This window comes from Etheostoma cragini, chromosome 6, assembly GCF_013103735.1.
Source record: "Etheostoma cragini isolate CJK2018 chromosome 6, CSU_Ecrag_1.0, whole genome shotgun sequence".
Taxonomy (NCBI): Eukaryota; Metazoa; Chordata; class Actinopteri; order Perciformes; family Percidae; genus Etheostoma; species Etheostoma cragini.
Genome location: NC_048412.1, coordinates 17396664 through 17418988, shown reverse-complemented (window position 1 = coordinate 17418988; position 22325 = coordinate 17396664). Strand labels below are relative to the sequence as shown.

At 41.6% G+C, this 22325-nt stretch overlaps 1 protein-coding gene across 3 annotated transcripts; it reads right to left on the bottom strand.

Moving 5' to 3' along the window:
• Positions 1-6739: 6739 nt before the first annotated feature.
• On the bottom strand, positions 6740-22039 carry adar (adenosine deaminase RNA specific). 3 transcript variants are annotated; one of them, XM_034875004.1, is made up of 16 exons: positions 21905-22039; positions 17135-18896; positions 16023-16348; positions 14748-14943; positions 14263-14462; positions 13711-13846; positions 13245-13483; positions 12764-12920; positions 12069-12237; positions 11721-11814; positions 11484-11600; positions 11158-11285; positions 10869-11051; positions 10640-10752; positions 9177-9304; positions 6740-8373 (listed from the first exon to the last, which is right to left on the bottom strand). In XM_034875004.1, the coding sequence occupies exons 2-16, from the start codon at positions 18770-18772 to the stop codon at positions 8055-8057; spliced, it is 4143 nt and encodes a 1380-aa protein (XP_034730895.1). In that variant the 5' UTR covers positions 18773-18896; positions 21905-22039; the 3' UTR covers positions 6740-8054. The 3 variants fall into 3 exon arrangements, with proteins under 3 accessions (XP_034730895.1, XP_034730896.1, XP_034730897.1); XM_034875005.1 differs by lacking the exon at positions 21905-22039 and adding an exon at positions 20299-20699; XM_034875006.1 differs by lacking the exon at positions 21905-22039 and adding an exon at positions 20308-20699.
• Positions 22040-22325: the final 286 nt, after the last annotated feature.

Sequence of the window (22325 nt, the reverse complement as noted above, 5' to 3'; positions counted from 1 at the left end):
TTGCAGTTTACACCCATGTCTGTCCAGACTCAGAATGTACAGTAATTAGACTTCAGAGGAATTCAATAAAAGGTATTAAGTGTATTTTGTGGCGGAATGAAAGTTATCACTATATTGACATGTACGATTCCAGTAAACGTTTATTAAATCTTCTGTTAATTCTTAGTAAATTCCTGGAAACAATCTGGTTATATTCCAGAAATATTCCAGAAGATTCTGGGAAAAATTCAAGGTTCAAGAGCCAAGGGTCACAGTGCCTTTAACCTTTGACCAACAAAATCTGATTAGTTCATCCTTGAGTCCAAGTAGACGTTTGGGCCAATTTACAAGAAATTAATTGAATATATATGATAATATGCCTCTGGCTGTGGTTATCACCGGCTCAGAGGCAAATAAACACAAGCGGCAGACTCTGAATTTAACTAACTTAGCAACTGTTACGAAGTTACACACACACACACACACACACAAACACACACACACACACACCCACACACACACACACACACCCTTAAATAACACAAGGGGTGGGAAAAGTCCTTTACTACAAAGAAACAGTTTGATATTTTGGGAAACATGCGTATTCTTGCTGAGACATCAATGAGAAGATGATATTGAAATGAAGCTACAGCCCATTTAGCTTAGCTTAGCCCTTAAACTGAAAACTGGGGGAAACAGCTAGCATGGCTTTTAGCTGTCAGACAAATGTAGTGGAATAAAACATACTCTAAAAATGTGGTAGAGTAGAATAAATGCATTTACTAAATTATATTTACTAGGTACAATATAAAATGTATACAACGTAGTGAATAACAAAACTGCTCTCTGACTGAAGTACAAGGTGAGTCAATGAAGAAAAGTAAGTGGAGAAGCTCTTTTTTTCTCTTTCTCAAAATCAGACACCTGTTGTTAATTTATGATACAAAGATGATGAGTCAGTGCATTGCATGGCTGCATGGTTCTTCTTAATATACCACTCAATATACCACTACACTGGCCCCACTCTATCAGAGATGCTCTAATCACTGTCCTACACCGGCTGCAGTGTATCCTAATGGCTCAGATTGCATTAGGGGCCTGGAAGCTGTGCGGGCTAACCCACAGCCTAAAACCAACCACTATGCAGATGGATCTCTGCACAGCAAACAGCACTCTGATCTGACTGCTCGAGAAGAGAGACTTATCAAATACAGAGAGAGGGAGAGACTACAGGGGTAAAAGATACAGGGGAGGAGGGGATGTGGGGTAGCTCGCAGAATGCTGTGCGTCTCCCATTCAAGTGGCAAGCAAGCAGCGCAGAACATCTCGCCTCGAAACAACTGAGTCCTTTTAATGAAAGGACTGACACACACACGCACACACACACACACACACACACACACACACACACACACACACACACACACACACACACACACAACACATACTGATGATTGCTTTATGAAACTTAATGTCAGAAAATTGTATCAAACACCAAACAACATGCTTACTGCTCCATGTCAGGTCTTACAATATGAGCTACTATGTGGAAGTAGAGTATGAAGAGCTAATTTGTTATGAGTGCTGCTTACGCATGTCATTTAACTAATTATTTGGAAGTGTGAGTGTGTGAGTTTAGAAGCTAAATGCAGTTTGCAGTTTCTGCATGAAGTGTATGCTGTGCTGGTGCTGATGTACTGGATGTGTGTTTGTGTCAGCTCTCTCCTGACCAAAAGACACTCGTCAGCAGACTGGTGACATGGTCAGATTTCATTTCCATTTTTCCTGTCACTTTAACATTCAGGTCTCCCCTAGCCAACACCATCCTCTGTTCTGTTGATAGCGATGGTGTGAGAATTCTGTGGCCTTTTCTGTGTTGTCATGGTTCTGAGAGGCCCTGTCAAATTTAGGCCTTTCTTAATGCATAGGTAACAGGGGGTCAAGGTCTCAAGCCTTTTGACAAAAGGAATGCTGTATCATGTGCTTTGAAGAGGCAATCAGCTAAGTATGTATGCAAGCGTATGCAGCTGTACTGATACTAACATTTATAAGTGTTTAGAAGCTAATTACAGTTTCAAAGTGTCAGCATGATAGTAAAGTTTAAGTGGTTGATGTTTGTGTGTGTGTGTGTGTGTGCTTGTGACTGTGACTGCAGTCTTCCCAAACAGTTGCCTCCTATCTCTCAACTAAGTGACATGGCCTGATTCCTGCCAGAGACACTGTATTCCTTAAAAATTAAAGACAGCGAAGTTAATTCTACTAGATCTAATGTACTGTGCCATCGTGGTGGTAACCAATTTTGAATGCAACACCTAGATGAGCACACGGCACATGTACAGCTACGAGCGAATGGAGCATTTCCCGGTATAAAATGCCATTAAACAGTTCCAAAACTTGATTGATCTAGTCATATTAAATCGTTTAAGTGTTGATAAGTTGCTTATTTATTAGGTTGCGAGCAATGAATCTATGGTATACAATTCCTGTAGAGTTATAAATGTGTTTGTACTCTGGTTGTTTTTTTGCTGTTGAGTACCATAAATACTGACAAACTGAGGGTGGCAAGCCTTGCCCAGCACACACTAACACACACTAACACACACTGACACACACTAACCTACCTGGGTAGTAGTATTAGAACTTGAAATTGAACACACACATCCGGATATTTCACCCCAAGACTGCACACTCTCTCTCTTGGAGGTTGAACATTTCCTCCTCAATACAGAGGAGCAATAGAGTTGGAACACTTAACTCAAAATGGACCTAATTTTCCAAGTGTATTCTGTGAGTGTCTCTTCTACCCAATAAGGTTAGGACCAGAGGTGCAACACAGTCATTGGACAGCATCCATTTACTTTGACTAATCTTCAGGTTCTGAAAAGTCAAGTAATGGCCACATTCAGTGAGGCTGTATGCAGGCACAGTGGTACTTTGAGCTAGATGCTAAATCCAGCATGCTAACAGTTTATGCATGCAAACAATGACAATGCTAGCATAATGATGTTAAGCAGGTGTAATGTTCACTATCTTAGTTTAACATATTAGCTTGCTCATATTTGCTACTTAACACAGAACACAAAGTACAGCTGAGGATAATGTGAATGTCAATCACATTGGACCATGATGGTGCTATATGAAAGTCAAAAGTTAACCAAAGTTATTACAATTGATTCTGAGGAGACCAAGAATATCTCTATGAAATAAAATGCTGACAGTTGTTGAGGTTTACTGAAAACCACAAATGTCGACCTCCTGATGGCACCAGTGGAAAAGTCAACCATTTAAATCTGAGCATGCGCAACTCACATTTGCACTCGACAGCATTGGTATTCGTACCAATATTTGTGCCAATCAATCAAGTTGTTGTCGAGATTTGGTTGACAGACAAAACTGCTGGTGGTACCCCTGGAGAAGCTAGGAGGCCACCAAAGCACAGTAGGAGTTATCCTCTTGGCATCATAAATGTGTGTACAAACTTTAATGGCAATTCATCAGATAGTTGTTGTGAGTTTTCCGTCTGGACCAAAGTGATCGACTTACTGAATGACCAAAATTATTATGTTTTTAATATTTGTGTAACACCTTTCTTATGCATTAGGTTTCTTAGTTCAAGACAGCCCAAATCCATCTAAACAAAAGGTCAATGTAAAAGCTACAGTATTAGACCATATAATAACTAGACTACAGTGGTGACATTATTTTTTAGTTTAGCTGGTACAGCAACGTATAATATGGGTACATTGGTGCACTTCCAGAGTTTACTAAGAATACTTTTATTGTAAATGTAAACAATTATACATTTACTGTTTATTGAGCCCATAAGTAACATTCTTCGTTTTAATGCCTCAGTATAATTTAAGTAGAATCCCACTATGTACCGTTTATTTAGTGACCAACACCACTGCAAAATTCCATTCAATATGGACACATCCACTGGTAGTGACTGTTAGATTATTGCACCATAGTAATTTGTAAGATGGCAGTAAAATTGTCAATTTTAAAGTGTCTGTGCATTACCCCTTTATATTATTTTATACCAAGGCAGTACAACTGTCATCTTAAGGGCCTGTATATATCATGGTATAAACTGAATTCACCAACCACTTCCCTCACAGTACCATGATCCTTTTCCAGGGCCCCTCTATTACTTTGTGATGATTCATGGACTTGAGGCTCCCTCTATTGTTTAACCCTTGATGACCAGATATAAATTTGGTCACAGGTTGTCACAATCTTGTTTTGTTTTTTTAGCTTAGCCTCTGAGCCATTTCTCATCAGACTTATCCTTTATGCATTCCCTCCTTCCCTTCTCTCATTTATTTCCATTGGAGAGCATCGATTGGTTCATTTAAGCCCCACGGTCTGGACTAATATTTCACTTTACGCAGCCCTGTTCCACTTATCCATTCTTCAATCAATCGTGCTTTACTCCTCTCCCTCTACTATTAGCCAACCCTCCCACCATCCAAATACTTGACATGAGAGACTGTATGAATCAAACTTGCTAGGATCCGGAATGAATCACTATTGCACACAGACCATGCATCTATACGTTTGCCCACATGTTTATATATTTATTGTCAAATTAAAGGAAATCTCATGGATTTCTTAGATCACCATGTAATTAATGTAGGGATATTTTCATGCACATCAGTAGAACCACATTGTGCGTTAATATTGTGATTTATCAGAAGTTGTTGGGATCCCACTGCTGCACACTCTCCTCTAGTGAAGCGGGCAGTTTGGGGGGCATTAACGATAAAATGATTCATGAGTCACCACACTGATTGGCTGGATCTAATGCTAAACAGAGCCGATTCAATTAATCTATTATATGGATGTTTACTGTGTGCAATGATAAAACAGTGGAAACGAATATACACTACTATACTAATAACAACCTTTACCCAAAATATTTCCTAAACTTAAACTAGTCTATAGACAATGCTGGTGCCAGCTAAAATGTCCTCATCTTTAAATATCTATAGTTAAAAGCAGAGAAACATATATACACTCAGACTTACACTGCCAGAAAATTAAAGGACCAAATTATTGCAAGCTTGAAGAATTATGTAATTAATATAAGGTGCTAGTTTATGGATAAAACAAATGTCAGCGCTGCCCAGATCTTGAAAAGTAAATCTACACACAGATTTTGTCAAGCATCCACCATGAATATTACCTTGGACTGATTTCATAACCTTACTCCACATGCATTCACACAAGCACACAGCCTCCTGCCCTAAGTTGAGGACATGCTTCCATCTGCTGATCCTTTGCAACATTGCAATAGGCTCCGCGGCTATTTCAAATAACACTGGATCAAAATGCCACCCTAAGGAAAATAGCCCCCACTGTAATAATTAGCCGCTCATAGTTGCAAACATTTCAGCCTAGAAAATCTATTTTAAATCAATGTTTATGGATAAATGTGATACAAGGCTACGTCTTGGATGAGGAGTCAGAAGCAGAGGCACTACTAGACATTGTAGTCCCCTCAACAGTAGCTCTGACACAATAAACATCCATACCCCCCCCCCCCCCCCCCCCCCCCCCCCCCCCCCCCCCCCCCCCCCCCCCCCCCATGTCACTCCTAGGATAATTCAGATAAGTCAACCCCCCGGTAAAAGAAAGTACTACTCCTGTGAAGAAATATAGCGGTGATATATTTAACAGACCAGAAACACATCACTTCACTAAAACGTTGCTACTCGTTTTATTTCTTTTAACTTTCCAAACTTCCTTGGTAAAAAAACAGCATATTCCATCGCAGTTTAATTAAAACATCAGGAAAAAAATATATAGAAAAGCAATTGTAGATGATTTACAAAATATATACATTAAACTTATACATATACATACACACAGACATATATACAGCTTTGTACTAAAACATCAATTTTTGCATACAGTGGGGTCCAAAAGCCTGAGTACCTACCAGATCTGTACATTTTAATAATAAAAAAAGTGCTGTAAATTGACAAAATTCCTCTGTCTATTGTTTTTAAGCCAGTCTTAAATCTGAAAGGGTTAAACAATAGTATACATGACTACTAATTAAAACTCAAACTTTGGGGATGTAAGAGAGATAACTACACACTGACTAGAGAGCGGTACCACTTTACTGACGTATATCATCACTTCAAGCTAACTCTTCATTTCTGATCAAAACAAGGGCTCTGTGCAATCACCAAAGTGCACACCAAACAGTTTGAAGTATCATGAGTCCTGACTTGCATGGCTTTCACTCGGTTGTTACCTGACTTTAACACAATAAACATCTGTGAGAGACAGAAATGGTAACATCTGATGTGCTCTTAAAAATGTGTGCTTGGATAATGTGGATTCTTAAAATGTTTAACCATTAATAATACAATTAACAAAAAACCGTATGCAACGTTTCGAACAATAAAATATAAGACTTAACATTGTTATAAATGTTTATGAATGAGTTTCTGGATCTGTACTCAGGCTTTTGGATCCCACTGTAACATCTGTGTGTACATGTATTTGTATATACCTGATGTATATATTGCACCAGCCATCTACATGTAACCAAATCAAGAACAGAATGCACACTATTAGACAACAAAACTCTCCTCACTAGGTAGTCCTCAAAAACTGGCCATGCAAGAAAACCTAAAAGCCTTTTCATATCTAGATGTAAATCAACAATATGCAGGCAGTCTGCAGGCAGGACAGTTAAAACTGTGTAGGACTTGCTAGCATGGCCAGCTACTGTTGAACGTTTTTGCCAGAAGAGAAGAAAATAGGAGACCTACTTAAAAACACACAAGCAATAACAGAAATATTGTACTTCTTGAAGGTCGTGACATCAGTAATTCTATATAAAAGCCCCAAAGCACAGAGAAATGATAGGACTGACCAAAGGGTTTCTCTGACCTATGCTATGCTAATGAAAACCAAAAGCACGTGTTAGGATGGACAGGTGTACAGTAAGTTTAAATTTTACTCAGAAAGGGGCCTGATCAAATACTTCAGGAGATAAAGCCTCAAATGTCAAACAGTGAATGTTTGGTTAGCCACTGATCAGACTAAACGTTGGCATTGATGTTCTTCTTATGAACAGTGAAAGCTGGGACTGTGCTGAGCAGGGACTAATTTACAATTTTCATCATTTTTCTAGGTTGAGTGCAATTTTCCAAAATCAAGATTCCTGCTGAGAGCGTCCCATCATTTCCACTCGCTGTTCTTAAAGCCCCCGCTTATAACAGCATAACATAGAGAGCAGAAAATAAGCACTTCATGACAGAGGACTTAAACTCTAAATTAAAAATAAAGTAATCACAATCACTATTACAAACACTGCTGCAATGACGGGTCATATTAGGTTGAAGCAGCACTTGTCAGCTACTTAAGCTCTCAAGGCAAAATTAGAAAAAATGGCATTCTAAAGAGGCAAAATAATCTGAGTCCAAAATGCAACTGCAATAGTCACAGAACCCGCAAAAATAAGATTAAATATAAAGTAGAACAGTGGAAGAAAAAAAATGGCAACATATGCCTAACATCACAATGACAAGATAAAAACTAAAATTACAACTTAAAACCAACCCACAGGTATAAAACAGTGATTATACAACCCAGAGTTGTAGCAGTGTTTCCTATGGTGATTTACTGACTTCAAATCAAATTCCTTTTTCATGTCGTGTTTACATTATCTGTACACGCCGTGGGTCTCTCCATAGCTCTGTTGGTCTATGTGACAACATTCATCCTTCAGGCTTTGCCCTTGCACTCTTCCTCTCCTTTATTCTGCCCCTTTCCGTCACTTTTTGTCTGCAGCCATGTTCCATCAGATGATAAAGTTCTGGCTCCTGGCTATGCACTGTTTGATTGTCCTAATCCACCTTTTCAATCAGCCTTGTGCTTTTCACCCTCCATATATATATATATATATATTTCTATTTACTGCCTAAAAAAAAGACAATTTGCAGATTTAAATCCGGCTCTGTGTTACTGCAGTGTTCACACTGCCCACACACTGATTACACAGAGCTGGTTTGAATAAGAAAACTATCCCTTTAACAGTAATGAACATCCGCACCATTCTATGCTTCCTCTTGCTTGAACTCCATTGCTCCTCCGTTTCTACTGCTGCCGTACCCCACTGGGACACCTGTTCCATTTTTCCCCTCCCCTGACTCAAAGCTCTTCTCCTCCAGCGGCTTGCCAATCCAGGCGCCGTAACCGTGGCTGCTGAGAGCTCGGAAGAACTGCTGCTTGGCTAGCTGGAAGGACATGGCCGACATCTTAGCCTGAGAGTAGGAGGGGAGGCTGAGCAAGTCAATGCGGCCACACCGCTGGCACAGAGAGCGGAACAGACCGAACAGGTTGGACTTGGACACCCTGGACACACTCAGTTTGTTCCTAGAGGGAAGGCAATAGACGGCTGTTTAGTTAGAGTGCTCATTATACAAGGAAGAACATCACAGCCTGGCAAGCTGAAGTGACATTTCCTCTGATCATGCAGTGTTTCCTACCTAGATTACTTAACTGCTTGCTGCTGCTGTTGTTCCGGGCGATTTAATCAAACTTCAATTAAGCTTGTGGTTACTTGACAGTTTTTACAGAGTAAAACAGAGCACTTGAGATTATTAAAAAGTGCTTGATTGACCTTCAACATTTTTTTTTAATGGAATCAAATTCCAGTGTTGTCTCTTCCCAATTATATTGTGTTTGCCAATTTTACAACCAGATATGTGTCAAACCTCTGCTGCAGTGACACAAAGCCGGTTGAAAATTGGCAAAGTAAGCCTTCAAATATTAAGTTGTTAAGGCGCTATTCAATTTTGGCCATTTCATCACACACTTTTAGCTGGCAGGTTTTGCTATAGAGCTCCCCCTACAGCTTTCTGCATCTTTTTTGCAGGCTTAGCGATGACTATCATCGCTACCTTGTTAGCGGGTTCCTGAGTGGGCGTATGTGTCCAGTGAAGCAATTTGTTACATTGCGAGACCCAATATCACGCGATACTTTGAGACGACCACCAACTCGGAAAAAAAGTCACATAACCATTCCAATGACTTAGAAGCTGTTAAGGTAAATTAAGCTAAACAAACTGCATAGTTCCCCTTTGTGTGAACAATCCAAGACTATAAAAACAATCCTAAACTATTAATAAACAATGTGTGTGTTGCCATGAGCGACAGGATTTGGTTTAGCTGCATACCCATCCAGTTTGCCTTTGGTCCCGTCCAGCACCTCTACACTGTGCTGGTCTGGAAAGCTCCAGTTGACACTGGACTCCTTTGTCTTGCCGGTGTGCCGCGTGGAGTCGTACACACTCACCCTGCCAACCTACAGTCCAACCAGGTGGTGTTGGTGGTGGGAGAGAGAGAGCATATTTTGTTAAATCAGGCAAATTTAGTCCTATAGTGTGAGTCAGCAAGTGAACGGAGCATGTGAAATTAGTTGTGTAACGCAAGTGTCAGTGTGAATTAGAGTTGTTCTTGGTGGCCTGTTTTAATTTTCGTTTTGTGTCAAACTGTCATTTGTTTTTAATCACAATCATATTCTTTAGTGTAATTAAGTTTCAGGTAACTAAAAGACTGAGCATTTTAGTCTTATTTTAGTCAGATTTACCCATGACTAATTAAGTCAACAAAAATTGATGATAATTTAGTCTATCTATAAAATGAGAAACATTACCCACTGCCTCATGGGCTTTCTAAAATAGAAAGTAACGTTATGTTTATGTCTTGACTTACCTCAATTTCATTATGGAACGTCTTGAGATTTCTCTTAAGATTGGTGATGTTTTTTCCTGTGATTTTGCAGTCGCATTTATCCCAACCCTTTTCCACAACACAATCAGTTTTCTTTTCCACTTCTATGTAATGAAAGTTTTTCCAAATGTTGTTTATTCTTTTTGTCCCAAAGACAAACTCAGACTTACTTTTGTTTGTTCTCTAACTCCCCGCTGCATCTTCTAAATTAAATAATGCCGCAACAGGGCTTGAGTAAGTAAAGTCGCCTGCGTCTGCGCACTGTGACCTGATGCAGCCCCTGAAGTGAGCCACAGGGAACAGAAATACTGCAAAATAATAATAATAATGCGACTAAACGAGACAAAATATTGTCTGGTCACGTGGTCAACGAAAATTGACACATTTTAGCATAGTTTTTGTTTTTTAAACCACATTTAGTGTTGTTTTATTCGTCAACAATACTGCATTGTACATTTAATTATAGTCATCGTCACATGACCAGCATTTACGTTGCGTCTCGTCTTCATCACATGATAAAGGTTTGTTGTCGGTATTTAGTTTCGTTGTCGAAAACACTATTGTGACGGCTGCGACGATTAGGAACCCTTGATTCAACCATTTTCACTCATGTCTAGATGAAAGCCAAGAAAGTGTTAAAAACGGGCTAAAACAAAGAACAAGCAGAATTGTGCTCAACTGCCAGCTACTGCATTTCTCAGACATTTTGCCCGGCGGTATGAGAAGGACCTACCTGCTTTTTGTTAATTGACAGATGAGATCAATTTAAAGACCATGAGCATTGAAAAAACAGTTGTGCAGGCACAAATACGGGTGTTGGCAGCTTAATTAATAACATTTTTGAGAATAAGCTCAGTACTCCTGATTAATGTCCACATTTGACATTGCCGCAAACTTGTGCCGTTACCTCTGGGTGATTTAGCATGAAAGGAGGAGGGAGACTTTGGGTGAACGCTTCACCATCTCTGGCCAGCCGACAGCAAACAGCACGTGTGAGGTGCCCGTGGCTGTACAGATAGCCTGACGGATCAGAACAAGAAAGTCATGTTGTAGTACAGATATTTGAGACAAAAAGAAATATAAAAGGTTGAACGTTAAGTCTCATGAGTATATTCAAAAACAACAGTTTGTCTTACCAAGCGTGATGGACTTCAGGTAGACTGGATGGAGGAAATGGGAGAGCAGCGCCCCCTGCAGACCCAACACGTTCCAGCGAAGAATCTTATCGCTGCAGCTCATGGTTCGCAGTCTCTCACCGTGCTGGATACCGTCCCAGGTGGGGACAATAGCACTTGACTCCACTGGGATGGTGCCCTCACCTGGCAGAACACAGTCACACAGTCACAGGTCTTGCGTACAGACCAGTAAGTGGACTGTGCACCGATACATAATTGTGAAGACAGATGTGACCCTCTAATCTCTCACCATTCTCTACTTTGGTGCGGAGCTTGCCCTGCTTTGCATTCTCAAACAGAGGCTGATGGCCCTCGACATCGTCCCCTGACTCACTGCATGACTTGTCAAATAGAGCACCATCCCCACAAGGTGCCGTGCTATGGATAAGAGAGTAACAGGACATAAGGTATTGATGTGACACACACAAAAATGACATGCAGCCTAAAAAGGAGGAAGACAACCCTAATCCAAACATGAAACACTAATGCATCTGAGTGACGGACGTGACAGGAATAAAAGAGGAGAGCATGGGGGAGGTTGGGAACAAGGAGAAAGAAAACATCCGACACTCCCACCTGATGTAGAGGTGAAAGGTGATGTCAGATTTGATTTTCAGTTTGTCTTTCTCTGCTTGATCAAATATACTGTCGTCTGTGCCATCATAGTGCTTGAGCAGCTCAATGTACAGAAACCTGAGAAGGAAGTAGACAGTGAGTTAGACTTATAATGTCCTGCAGACTGCGTCTTGGAGAAGAGCAGGGTATTTTCACAATAGGGAGAGAAACATTGATATTGAGCAAGATGTTTTTCACCGAACAAATCCCCTTCTGGAGATGATTTCAGCGTGGCAATCGTTAACGGTGTCCCCTTTAAGGCTCAGTTCTTCCCCTTTAACACAGCGATTTCCTGACAGAAAAAAAAAACAAGACACATTCAATGTCAAAGTATACAAAAATGCAACGCCTCATGGTTCTGCAGTGACATAGTTCTCTTCCAGATTTCTGACAGTACATGCCTCTGAGAACACAAATCCATAAAACTTCTTCACATCATGGAGAAATGCCAATGTAACGTAAGTTGCAACACATTTGCTTATACCTGTGGGCTGTTATCACCAACTACCTCTGCTTCATAGGATATGCTAAAGTTAATGTATATACCGGTTCCCAGGCTGACAACAGTCCCCAGGCCCTCCCCCCTCCTCATGACGATGGTGGCCAGAATCTTGCGTCCCAGAAGGCTGTGCTGGATACGTGTGGTCAGGGCGTTGAAACGCTGGTGACTCAACATTGCTATCTGGTCATGCAAAGTGCTGCCACTCACTGGAAGCTAGAGAGAAGGATGTATACAGGACAGGCAAAATAGAAAAGGCAATGAGGATTATTTAATATTCTAACTGTGCATTCCAATGATACATCTCAGACAATATATTTTAGTACATTATTATGGCTTTCCAAACAAATCAAAGGCTCTCAGAGAATATAAGAAAACATATGTGGCTAGATAATGTGCATCGTTTGTATGCTAATGCAAATTTAACTCTTCCTATAAGTGCTAGAAAGCTAAAGCCTTCCAGTGAAGAAAATTGATTCAGTTACTGTGAAGCAACAAATGTGGAGTTATGGACTCCAGTTTACTTTAACTGGTTATGTTTTAACTGAGGTTACATGTTATATACTGTACTTGTGCTTATATTGTTATTTTATCAGTGAATCCGATTAAGTTAGGTGAGGTGGTTAGGCAATTATATGCAGGTGTGAACTATAATTCTATTATGTCCTGCCTAATTCCCATGTTGAGTCAAAGAAGGCTCATGTTTCATGGCAGAAAACGTGAACCATTGAAAAGTCAGTACCTCGGCTGGGATAAGCTCCCCAGTGCGGGCTGCCCTCTCAGCCTCTCCAATCAGAACCCGTAGAGCCGCATCTGCTGCTTCCTGTTTTCCCTGCTTCTTGTTGGATGCACACACTGGCGGGAACCAGCGTCCGCCCAACTTGGCCTGGTAGGTGAACCTGAGCAGGGACAAAAAGGAATTGGTGGAGGATTTGACAGGGTTTTCTCACTCACTTTAAGAACTAAAGGATCCCAGGGAGTGAGCAAGAAACATTCATGCAAGCAATTTCTTTAGCATTCCAAGTGTTGCTAGAGATAAATTATTCAAAAGGGCCTGTATTAATGTTCCAAAAGCTTTTTTTATTGTACAGTTCTTTTCTCAGGTACACAAAGAACATATTTTTCCAAGGATGTGGTAATCTGGACAGTAAGAGATTTTGTTTTATCCAATGTGTATGTGTTAAATGTGTGCGTGTTTGTGCATTAATGCAGTTAACACATACTTGGGCTCATGTGGTGGCCCGGACTGGCCCACCAGTCGGATTTCGGCGGCAAAGCCCCGAGCTCTAGCGTACTCCAGAAGACCCGACACAGCGTTGTTGTTCAGGTGGTTAATAAGGTCTCCAACCCCTGCCTCGTGTGCTGCTCGCAACTCATCTGCAGTCAGAGGAGGAAGGGAGGGACATGTAGTCCCAGAACCACTGCCATCACTATCACTGGAGGAGCCCAGGGGCAACTGGGGCTGGAAAAGAGAGAAGGGAGAAAGAGTAGAGAAAAAGATGTGAACGATATTGAGCCAACAGAACAGAACAGAAAAGAAAAGCGTGACATTGGCAACAAATAATTTCTTTCAGCCCGAGTAATCTGTGGTTTTCTTAAAGTCTTTCAACTCATTTTGGGGACATGTAAAGCCCCTCTCTATCCTCACAAATGAACAACTCAAGTTTTTCTTTGCTACTCACACCTCACCTTATTAAGCTGCAGTCTCCCGTCAGCCATTAGTTCTTTGACGGCCTCCTCTGCTGCCAGCTGGCGGGCTGCCTTCTTGCTTGGAGCTGAGGCCTCGGCAAACAGGCTCTCTCCTACCTTCACCCTGTAAATGAACCTGAACACAGTGCAGAGAAGGTTAAGAAGAGAGGGATGAGAGAAAAAAGAGATGGGGTAACACTTGCGGGGTGGGATCAGACTCGCCTGACTTATCAAACTTAAATGAGAAGACGCAACAGAGTAAAGGCTACGGAGTATTGGTAACCAAGACAGAAGCAAGTGATCCAAAGAACACAAATGTTTTTATTGTATTTACCAGATGGTTCCCCGAAGGAATAGATCATAAACAGAAAGAGTGGAAAATAGTGAAAAGACAGAGATGGTACTGGGTGTTTGTCAGCTGACTATAGTACTAAGTACAGATTGAACAGGAATAGCTGATCAACTGCTACCTGAGGAGGAACTTGCAGTGTGGGTGACCAATTCAGAGGGGACGGGGGGGTGAGAGGGGGGGTATGCTTAAGGAGCCAGTACCTTGGGTCATGCGGTGGGCCCGCCTGCCCAGTGATGATGAATTCGATGGGGTTACTGCTGCGCTGGCTGTACTCCATGAGGACAGACACCGGATTCTTTCCACCAGGCAGAGAGCGGGACAGTGGCTGGCGAGGTCCCTCTACTGTCCCCATCCCTTCCACACCGGTCCCAAAAATTCCCGCCGTGCCTTCAGCTGACGCCTGGTAGACAGCAGAGGAGACATCACATATATTTTAATTAAGGATATTTTTGGGTGACTGTAAGTATGAATAAAATGATAAAAAATAATTTTGCTACAAAATTGTCACAAGCTAAATGTTGACTTCCACAACCTATAACTTGCCTGATATATATTAACTTTGTTATTTACTGTTTTCATGTTGTCATGTTAAGTGCCTAACCCATGTCAGGTGTTTAAAGCAAAATTTGGCAGTCTTTAGATGGCTGCTGGGCACTTATTTCCAAACATTAATACAAAAGCTTACACTGTTGTCTGGGAGTAGATCCATCACTTGGTCCACACTGGCAGTATTACCCTCGTGCCCTGTGCTCGACCCCCCCTGCATTTCAGCAATGAGAATGCGCAGGGTGGCTGCAGCAGCATCTTTTTTTGCAACCTTCTTACTAGAAGCTTCTGCGACAGGAAACAGCCTCCCGTTGAGCATCACCTGCATACGAAATCTGACAAAATGAGAGAAAATATACAGATGAGCCACAGTGATCCGTCAATAGAACCTTAAACTATTGTGTTGCATAACAAGCAATGCAACTTTCATTCCTGATTAGCAGCATCATGTGTCTTCATTAAGAATAGAAAGGTTTGTCACCTTTGTTACTTTTAATGCCAACAACGTGGCAGTCTGTAGACTTCGTAAAAATAATCCCTGAGTCAGAATAACCGCAGCAGAAAAAAACGTAGATTCTGCTCACCTATGCCTGTCCAGCAGCTCACGCGTATACAGTATGTCCTGTATGAGTATTGTTTCAGATATCTCACAGTTATAATGGCGCACATATAAAAAAGTTGTCAGGTTTAAATCAGGCTCTGGCTCATAATTCCCTTAGAAAGGAGAGAAAAATTGCAAAAAAAAATGTACTGTTATTTTATTTTTAAGTTTAATTTATGTTGTTTATTTGTGTCCTCCTGAAAGTGACTTGAAATGTAAATTTGTTACATCTCATTTCTTATTCATATGCTGCTAAAATTGCACTTTTTTACTGTAAGATTAAAGGAAGAAGAGCTTGGATGTAAAACAAGAGCTTATTCATTATTTACTGTAAAAAAAGCATATGGGCTACTCTTTTTTGCACTTGCTCTGTTTACTTTAAGGTTTAATTTTTGTTTCCTCCTGAAAGTAACTTTATTTTGTTGTTGGACTGATAGCCTACATTTGGCTTCAGGTTGCACTACAAATTAATTACTTGAACAGTGCAGTGTGAAACTGAATAATGAATTGGAGATTTAAACCTTTTTAAATTAGTTTTGTGTAAATTGTTAATAATTCTGCAATGGGAAAATAATCGCTAATTGAAAAAGGAATCGTTTGATTAGTCAACTAATCGGAAAAAATAATTGCTAGATTAATCGTTCAAAAAAATGATTGTTTGAGACAGCCCTACTTTAATGTAAATGGGTCAATACCTGATCTACTTTGTAAGGTCAGTATTGGCCCTGGCACATTGCTACACAGACAATGATCACAGACTAATTTAGCTAACACAAAACTTTACAGTGACAAATTTAAGATGATGTGACAAACCTTGGGTCATGAGAGGGTCCAGACTGGTCGAGGAGCAGGAACTCACAGTTTTGGCCCAGATACTGGGCATACTCCATGAGGCCGCTGACGGGGTTCTTCAGCCTCACCTCTTGTAATTTGGCCCACAGGTTCTGGGGAGGCGGAGCAGCCAACGACACAGCTATAGTTCCCACGGAGTTCGCCTTCTCTGACGCCAGTTTCCCAGCATCTGTCTCTTTGCGAATGGCGTTGAGGAATTCTGGGATATCGTCAGTAGCCCACTGTCCTTCGTTCGTCTCTTCATCTTTGCATGAGGTAAGGAAGGTGGGCAGGAGGGAGGATTGGGACTTAAAGGGGAAAAGCGGGTAAAGGGTTAATAAAATCAGGGTAGTACTCCAAGGCGGGTAATCTTATCTGAATACATAAAGTAAAAAGACACTTCACATCTTCGAGGGACAATGCAGCTTTTTTCTCTCAAAAGGAGTTGTTCGACAATATGCATGCAGACCCTCACACGTCTGACATGTAAACATAAGGCTATTGCCGGTCCTGTTCACTTAGCTTAGCATAAAGACTGAACACTGCAGTTAAGTGTATTTCCCAAAACGTCAAACAATTCCTTTTTTGAAATTTTTTTGAAGAAATTGTTGGCAGCAATTAAAAGTCAAATTCTATGTCAATAGATTCCGTTTTGATGTTTTAAAACATAATTCACATTGTTAATTGAATCAACTTAATACCATTAAGAAAGTAAACTTTGTTTATATAGTACCTTCCACAGACAAGAGAGGTCAGAAAGTGCTTTACAGTAAACAAAACAAAAAATAACACATAAAATACTAAACCATATGGCTAATTAAATGCTTGTCTAAAAAGATGTGTGTTTAGGTGCTTTTTAAAAGTTTCCACAGAATCCAAAGCTTTCAAGGCTAAAAGGAGAGAGTTCTAGAGCCTTGGAGTCACCATAGAAAAGGCATGATCACCTCAGGTTTTAAAACGTGTTCTGGGAACAGTTTAAAGGTCTTGGCCTGAAGACCTCAGAGAGCAACCAGAAATGTGTGCGTGCAATAGATCCTGGATGCAACAGGGTGTACTTCTTAAATTAATACAAAAAGCACAGAAATTGTACCAACCGCTTCACTATGACTTTGCTCTGGCATCCAACCCTCTGGGAGTGGCAGTGGCTCGAGGCCTGGTATTGGTGGTAGTGGAGGTGACGGCAGAAAGACAGACCCTCCTCCCTTCTCATCTCTGGGTTCCTCCTTTAACCAATTCCCCTCAACACGGTTGCTCTTTGCGGCTTTAATGCTCCTTTCCATCCTCTCTTTGCGGTGGGTGGAGAGTTGCCAGGTGGGGGGGTTAACTTCACTGTTCTTAATTACTTCACCTTGCTTCTCCAGTGAGTAGAGGGTGGGGTTAACCTGCTTTGCACTCCTAAGACCCAGATTCTTGGCTATTACAAGAGACGTTGCCATCCCCGATGCCAGGAGGTACTGCAGAACTAGCTCCTTTTGTTCCGCCATTGTGGGAAGTGCAAGTTCTGGATCAGGGGAGCTGGTAGTGCTGGGATGTCGTGGCTCCTGGTGCTGACCTTTCGCTGGGGATTGGGATTCTTCAGAGTCAGATAACTCTGAAGAGGAGCAGTAAGATGAACTGGATTCTGTGTCAGAGTCCTCTTCTTTGCCTTGTCCCCTGCTTTCTGCTGTTTCTGTTTTTAGCTCAACCTTGGCTTCAGGAACTGGAGGGTGTCCTGAGCTGACACACAGACGGGAAGGTGAAATTTGTGCTTTAGAGTTTTGATCTTCCTCGCCTCCGAGAGCTTCTCTGTAAAGACTCCACTCGGGAGGGTGGAGTCCTTGCTTGGAGGCTTTCTGGGAGCGCTCCAAAGAGTAGAGAGCCTTGTTGACTATTGTTTTGGGCAGACGCAGTTTTTTGGCTAAGAATTTTGCAGAGATGCTCTCACTTGGTTTCAAAGCAGCCAAAGCCCTGTGAACCTGGTCCTGGATGTCAGAAGTGAAAGTGATGTTAGTTTTAGAAAAGCTTGAATTTGCAGAGCTGCTGGATGCAGAAGGCCTGCCAAACCTTTCTCCTACTCTGTTGGGCCTGTTTTGATGAAGGGATAAACTCTGAAATTTGTCAAACAGAGAGTCTGTGTGCATGCGCCATTGTCTGTTGGAGCTGTGGTTTGTACCTTGTAGCTGGTTGTGATTTAGGTGTCGAGGACCTGGCGTGCCTTGAGTGGCTCCTGGGTATACAAAATTCTGATCTTGACTATGACCCCCTCTACCCCTTGGGCTGCTGTCAGGGTATGGACATCTACTGTACCCTGACTGGGGCTGGGATGAGGAACTAGCCTGCCTATCGGGTACCACTCCCACTCCCCCTCCACGTAAACTGGCTAAGAACTGTGGTGCCTCAGAGCGATGTCCTCTCAGGAACTCGACCTGTTGGTACTGAAAGGAATTAGGACCAGGATAAGGACCGTGATTCTGATTATGCAAACCGTAAAGGGCCTCTGGTTTAGAAGCCACTTTATTTTGCTTTGGTAAGGGTGGAGCGGAGGGGGTGAGAGAATGAGATGGGGGAAACTGTATGGGCACTACAGGACGGGCAGGGCTGTTGTAGTAATTTGGATATGGGCTCTGCTGTGGGCCAGCTCTAGGGTAGAGTGAGGCGGGCCGAGGTCTGTAGTAATTCTCTTTGGCCTGGAAATCGGGTGGTGGATGTCTGTGGTAGTGTTCTTTGTAAGGCCCTCCTCTACCTCTGCTCATAGCGCAGGGGTTGAGCTTGAAGGGGGCCGGTGAAGCTGGATGTGCAGCTTCTGTAGTGTACGTCCTCTTGCACAAACAGCAGACCCTGATGGATAGTCAGGGCACAGCAATTGGAGCAGAGGAGCTGAAATAAAAAATAAAAAAGGACAGTGTCGGGGGAATATTAATAAGGAAAATGAGTAAGATAATCAAATGATGTAAAAAGGAGCAACAGCATGGACGGCAAGATAAACTGTTGTTCCAGCCAATAACACAAGTTTGGACCCTGCTGTTAAAACTCCAATCTTCTGAAGTGTCCTTGTTTAAGCCAATGAAACTATACCAGCTTTGGGGATGTGATCCTAAACTTTTGCCTTCTTTAAATTTAGTATACCATATACTGTGGACAATGAAATAGCTGGACATTATGGAAAAAATGAAAATATTACGTGAAGAGGATGAACTCTAATGTACACCAACACGGTCAACATTGCTATGTATATCTTCAGATTTTACCCTAGCCAGTCTACAAGGATACTGCAGGGTGACATACTGTCTCTCGCAGTCACACTGAAACTTAATCCCAAGGTAAAAGGATGTTGATTAATAATTCAGACCTTCTTATGACTATTCTGTTTTATTTCGGGCCTTACAAATTATTGCTGGATCTGGATCCATGGCAGAGAGGAAAAGTGAGACACTGATGCATGCAAAAAGGACAGTTCCAAGGACACAAGAACATCAAGGGGCTGCCTGTCAGGGACAAGCTGTGGAGAGAAAATCATGCAGTTTCTCACCGACAGTCCTGACTGTAAGAACGGTTTTGCAAAGCTAAGTTTATTCCTCTCTCCAAAAACAAAGAAAACACACGTGAAACATTCAAACTGAACTGCATAATCAAGAATTAATTTATACTTTTATGGTGCAACAAACATTGATTCAGCCTCAAGTGTCATACCTGACAACACTCAATAATGTCTAGATCAGTGAGACTGACAACACAGAGACACCCAATACTGAGTCAGGTTTCATCCCCTCTGGCCCAGTCAGCATCACTGGCCTGTCCCACAGAGCTGAGCAGGCCCAAACACCTCCACATTAATAGAGAACACCATGGTGTCGGTTCATCACAGTAATAGGGGCCGACAGGACCGGCGGCCCAGGGGCCAAACCGGGCTGGAGCTGACTCATCCTGACCTCCATGCAAGGCAACAGTTGACAGCCAAAATAACGCCTCTGGTTTTCACCACCAACTGTCCTTATGCTACGCTCTGTTTTGAACCTGGGAAGAAAATATAATTTCTCCATTGGGGATCAATAAAAAGAATACATTAAATGAATATATTAAGCATTGGCAAGACAACTGATTAATCAACTATTTTGCACACTTCACGCTGTTATAGCAAGACACAGCTAAATACCACCAATGTCACCAGTCTGAAGTTCGAGTGACCCTGTTCCATGACATAATTTCACGAGCATGCAACACACTACATGTTATGGCACCCCAGGGGCCCGGTGCGCCCACAAAGTGTTGTTGATCTCACCTACAGTACCTGAAATGAAAGTGGCTGAGGTGAATAAAGTGGGAGTTGTTAACGTCGCTAACGTTACTCCTGTGGCCTCCCGATGACCAGATGGCTTAAACAGAAACTTAAAAAAGAATAACAACGTTAAATACACAAATCATAGCGTAAACCCCTAACGTAAGCACGGAACCGGTTGTAGATTAGAAATAGTTAAGAGCTGTAGTTGTCAAAAAAATGCTCTCCAAGGCGCACGGTCTTCAGCTTTGGATGAGCTATGTCCTGTAAACAGGGATGGCGCTGCTTATAAATGCTGTATGCAGTGCTATAAAAACTCGTTGCTAGCTATTGCACCACGAAAGTTAAGGAAAATCCACCTCGTGCATGTAAAAAGTTCTAAACAGAGGCCGTCAGACACGAATTAAGTTTCGATTTCATTTCTGACGAGGAGTTAGCTTTCTATTGTTAGTCACGTGACGGGCAGATGGAAACGACAACAGACTGTAGCACAGACATGGGGATCAGCAGAAGCATAAAGTATGACAAAATTAAAAAAGCTATTCTGTGACTGTTTGTTCATGCTTAAAGAGTAACTACAAGGACATCCTCTCTTGAATGCATGCTGTGTGATCAGAGAGAATAGATGGAGAAGGATAGTTATGTAATACACTACTTTGGGGAGATACAAATATCACAGCAACACGTTGAGATCTTGTTTCAGGATTGTGAAATGAAATGATGATGAAACAAATCAACGTAGAGTACTATAAGGTAAAGGTCACTAACAAAAACAACTTGTGACAACAACAATAATATAGCCGCCTTTCACCGACATTGATGTATACAATGTACACTCATTAAAATGCAGTTTAACCTAGAAGACAGTGCATCGGGAAGAGTGCACTCATCCAAAGATATGACTACATCCAAGTCAAACTTCACTATCGGTCTAAGAGATTTCCCACCATTTATATTTCAGTAAATGCGCCAAATCGTTGTAAATGATTAGCATATATCATTATTAATACACCAATTTAGTTATGCTAAATAAAACGTGTCCACAGTTTTTAACCACAATTATACCTAGCTATCTGTATTACACATTATACTGGATACTTATTGCTAGCAAATGCTGCGAACATTATTTAGACATGTAGCGTTGGGATGAAGAGAAATAGTCTACACACAGTTTCCCATCTGTGTATATCATCAATTGTCTTTTGCTTGTCGTATCCTTTGAATGAACACAGGGCTAACGTTCCAACTCCAACAACTAGCTACAGGTTAGACGAGCTACTTAAATGCAATTAAAACCACAGAGACACCTGTGCTCAGACACAACTGAATGTGTTACGTTAAATCTATATTCAAGGCATTAGCAGACAACAGCAGCCAAGTGAACATCGTCCCTCCTGCAGCTAACGTTAGCCTGTTAGCTTATCACGGGCAGCAGCATCCAATACCGCACTGGCACTGCACCATTTCCGACTGTCGCCTACAGCACAGCTAGGTCTGATAATGCGAGACTACAGCACAGTCAATTCATTGCTAACGCAAAACATTCAAACTACACTTAACCCGAGCCATACAAGTGATTTATTTAACCCAAATGGCTTTAGTCTATTACCTGAATTCGTGTATCACCTCAGTGGGCTCTTGTTGATGTGCAATATTTTAATGCGGTGATACAAACAATCAAAGAAATGGTGCGCGAATAAGTGACGTTTATCGCTTGCGACTCACATGGCTTGCAACCCACACGTCGCATGTTGATGACGCAGCCACATCGGCAAGGTTCGAATATTTTCCAGCTGTGTCCTCCTCATGCTTTAATGTTGTCGTGTACCGACCGTGTCCTACTCCGATTTTGACGCTCACAGTGATACTGCCGCAGTGTGTTGGAACCAAAATTACAGATGTCGCTCGAGCGGGTGGCTACTTAAATTCAAATTGGCTTCTTTGGCTTGAGAATATATTTGGCCAAAGCAGGTTGTAGGACATTCAAGGTTAACATGTCATGCCTTCTTCCATTGCAATGTCATTTATAT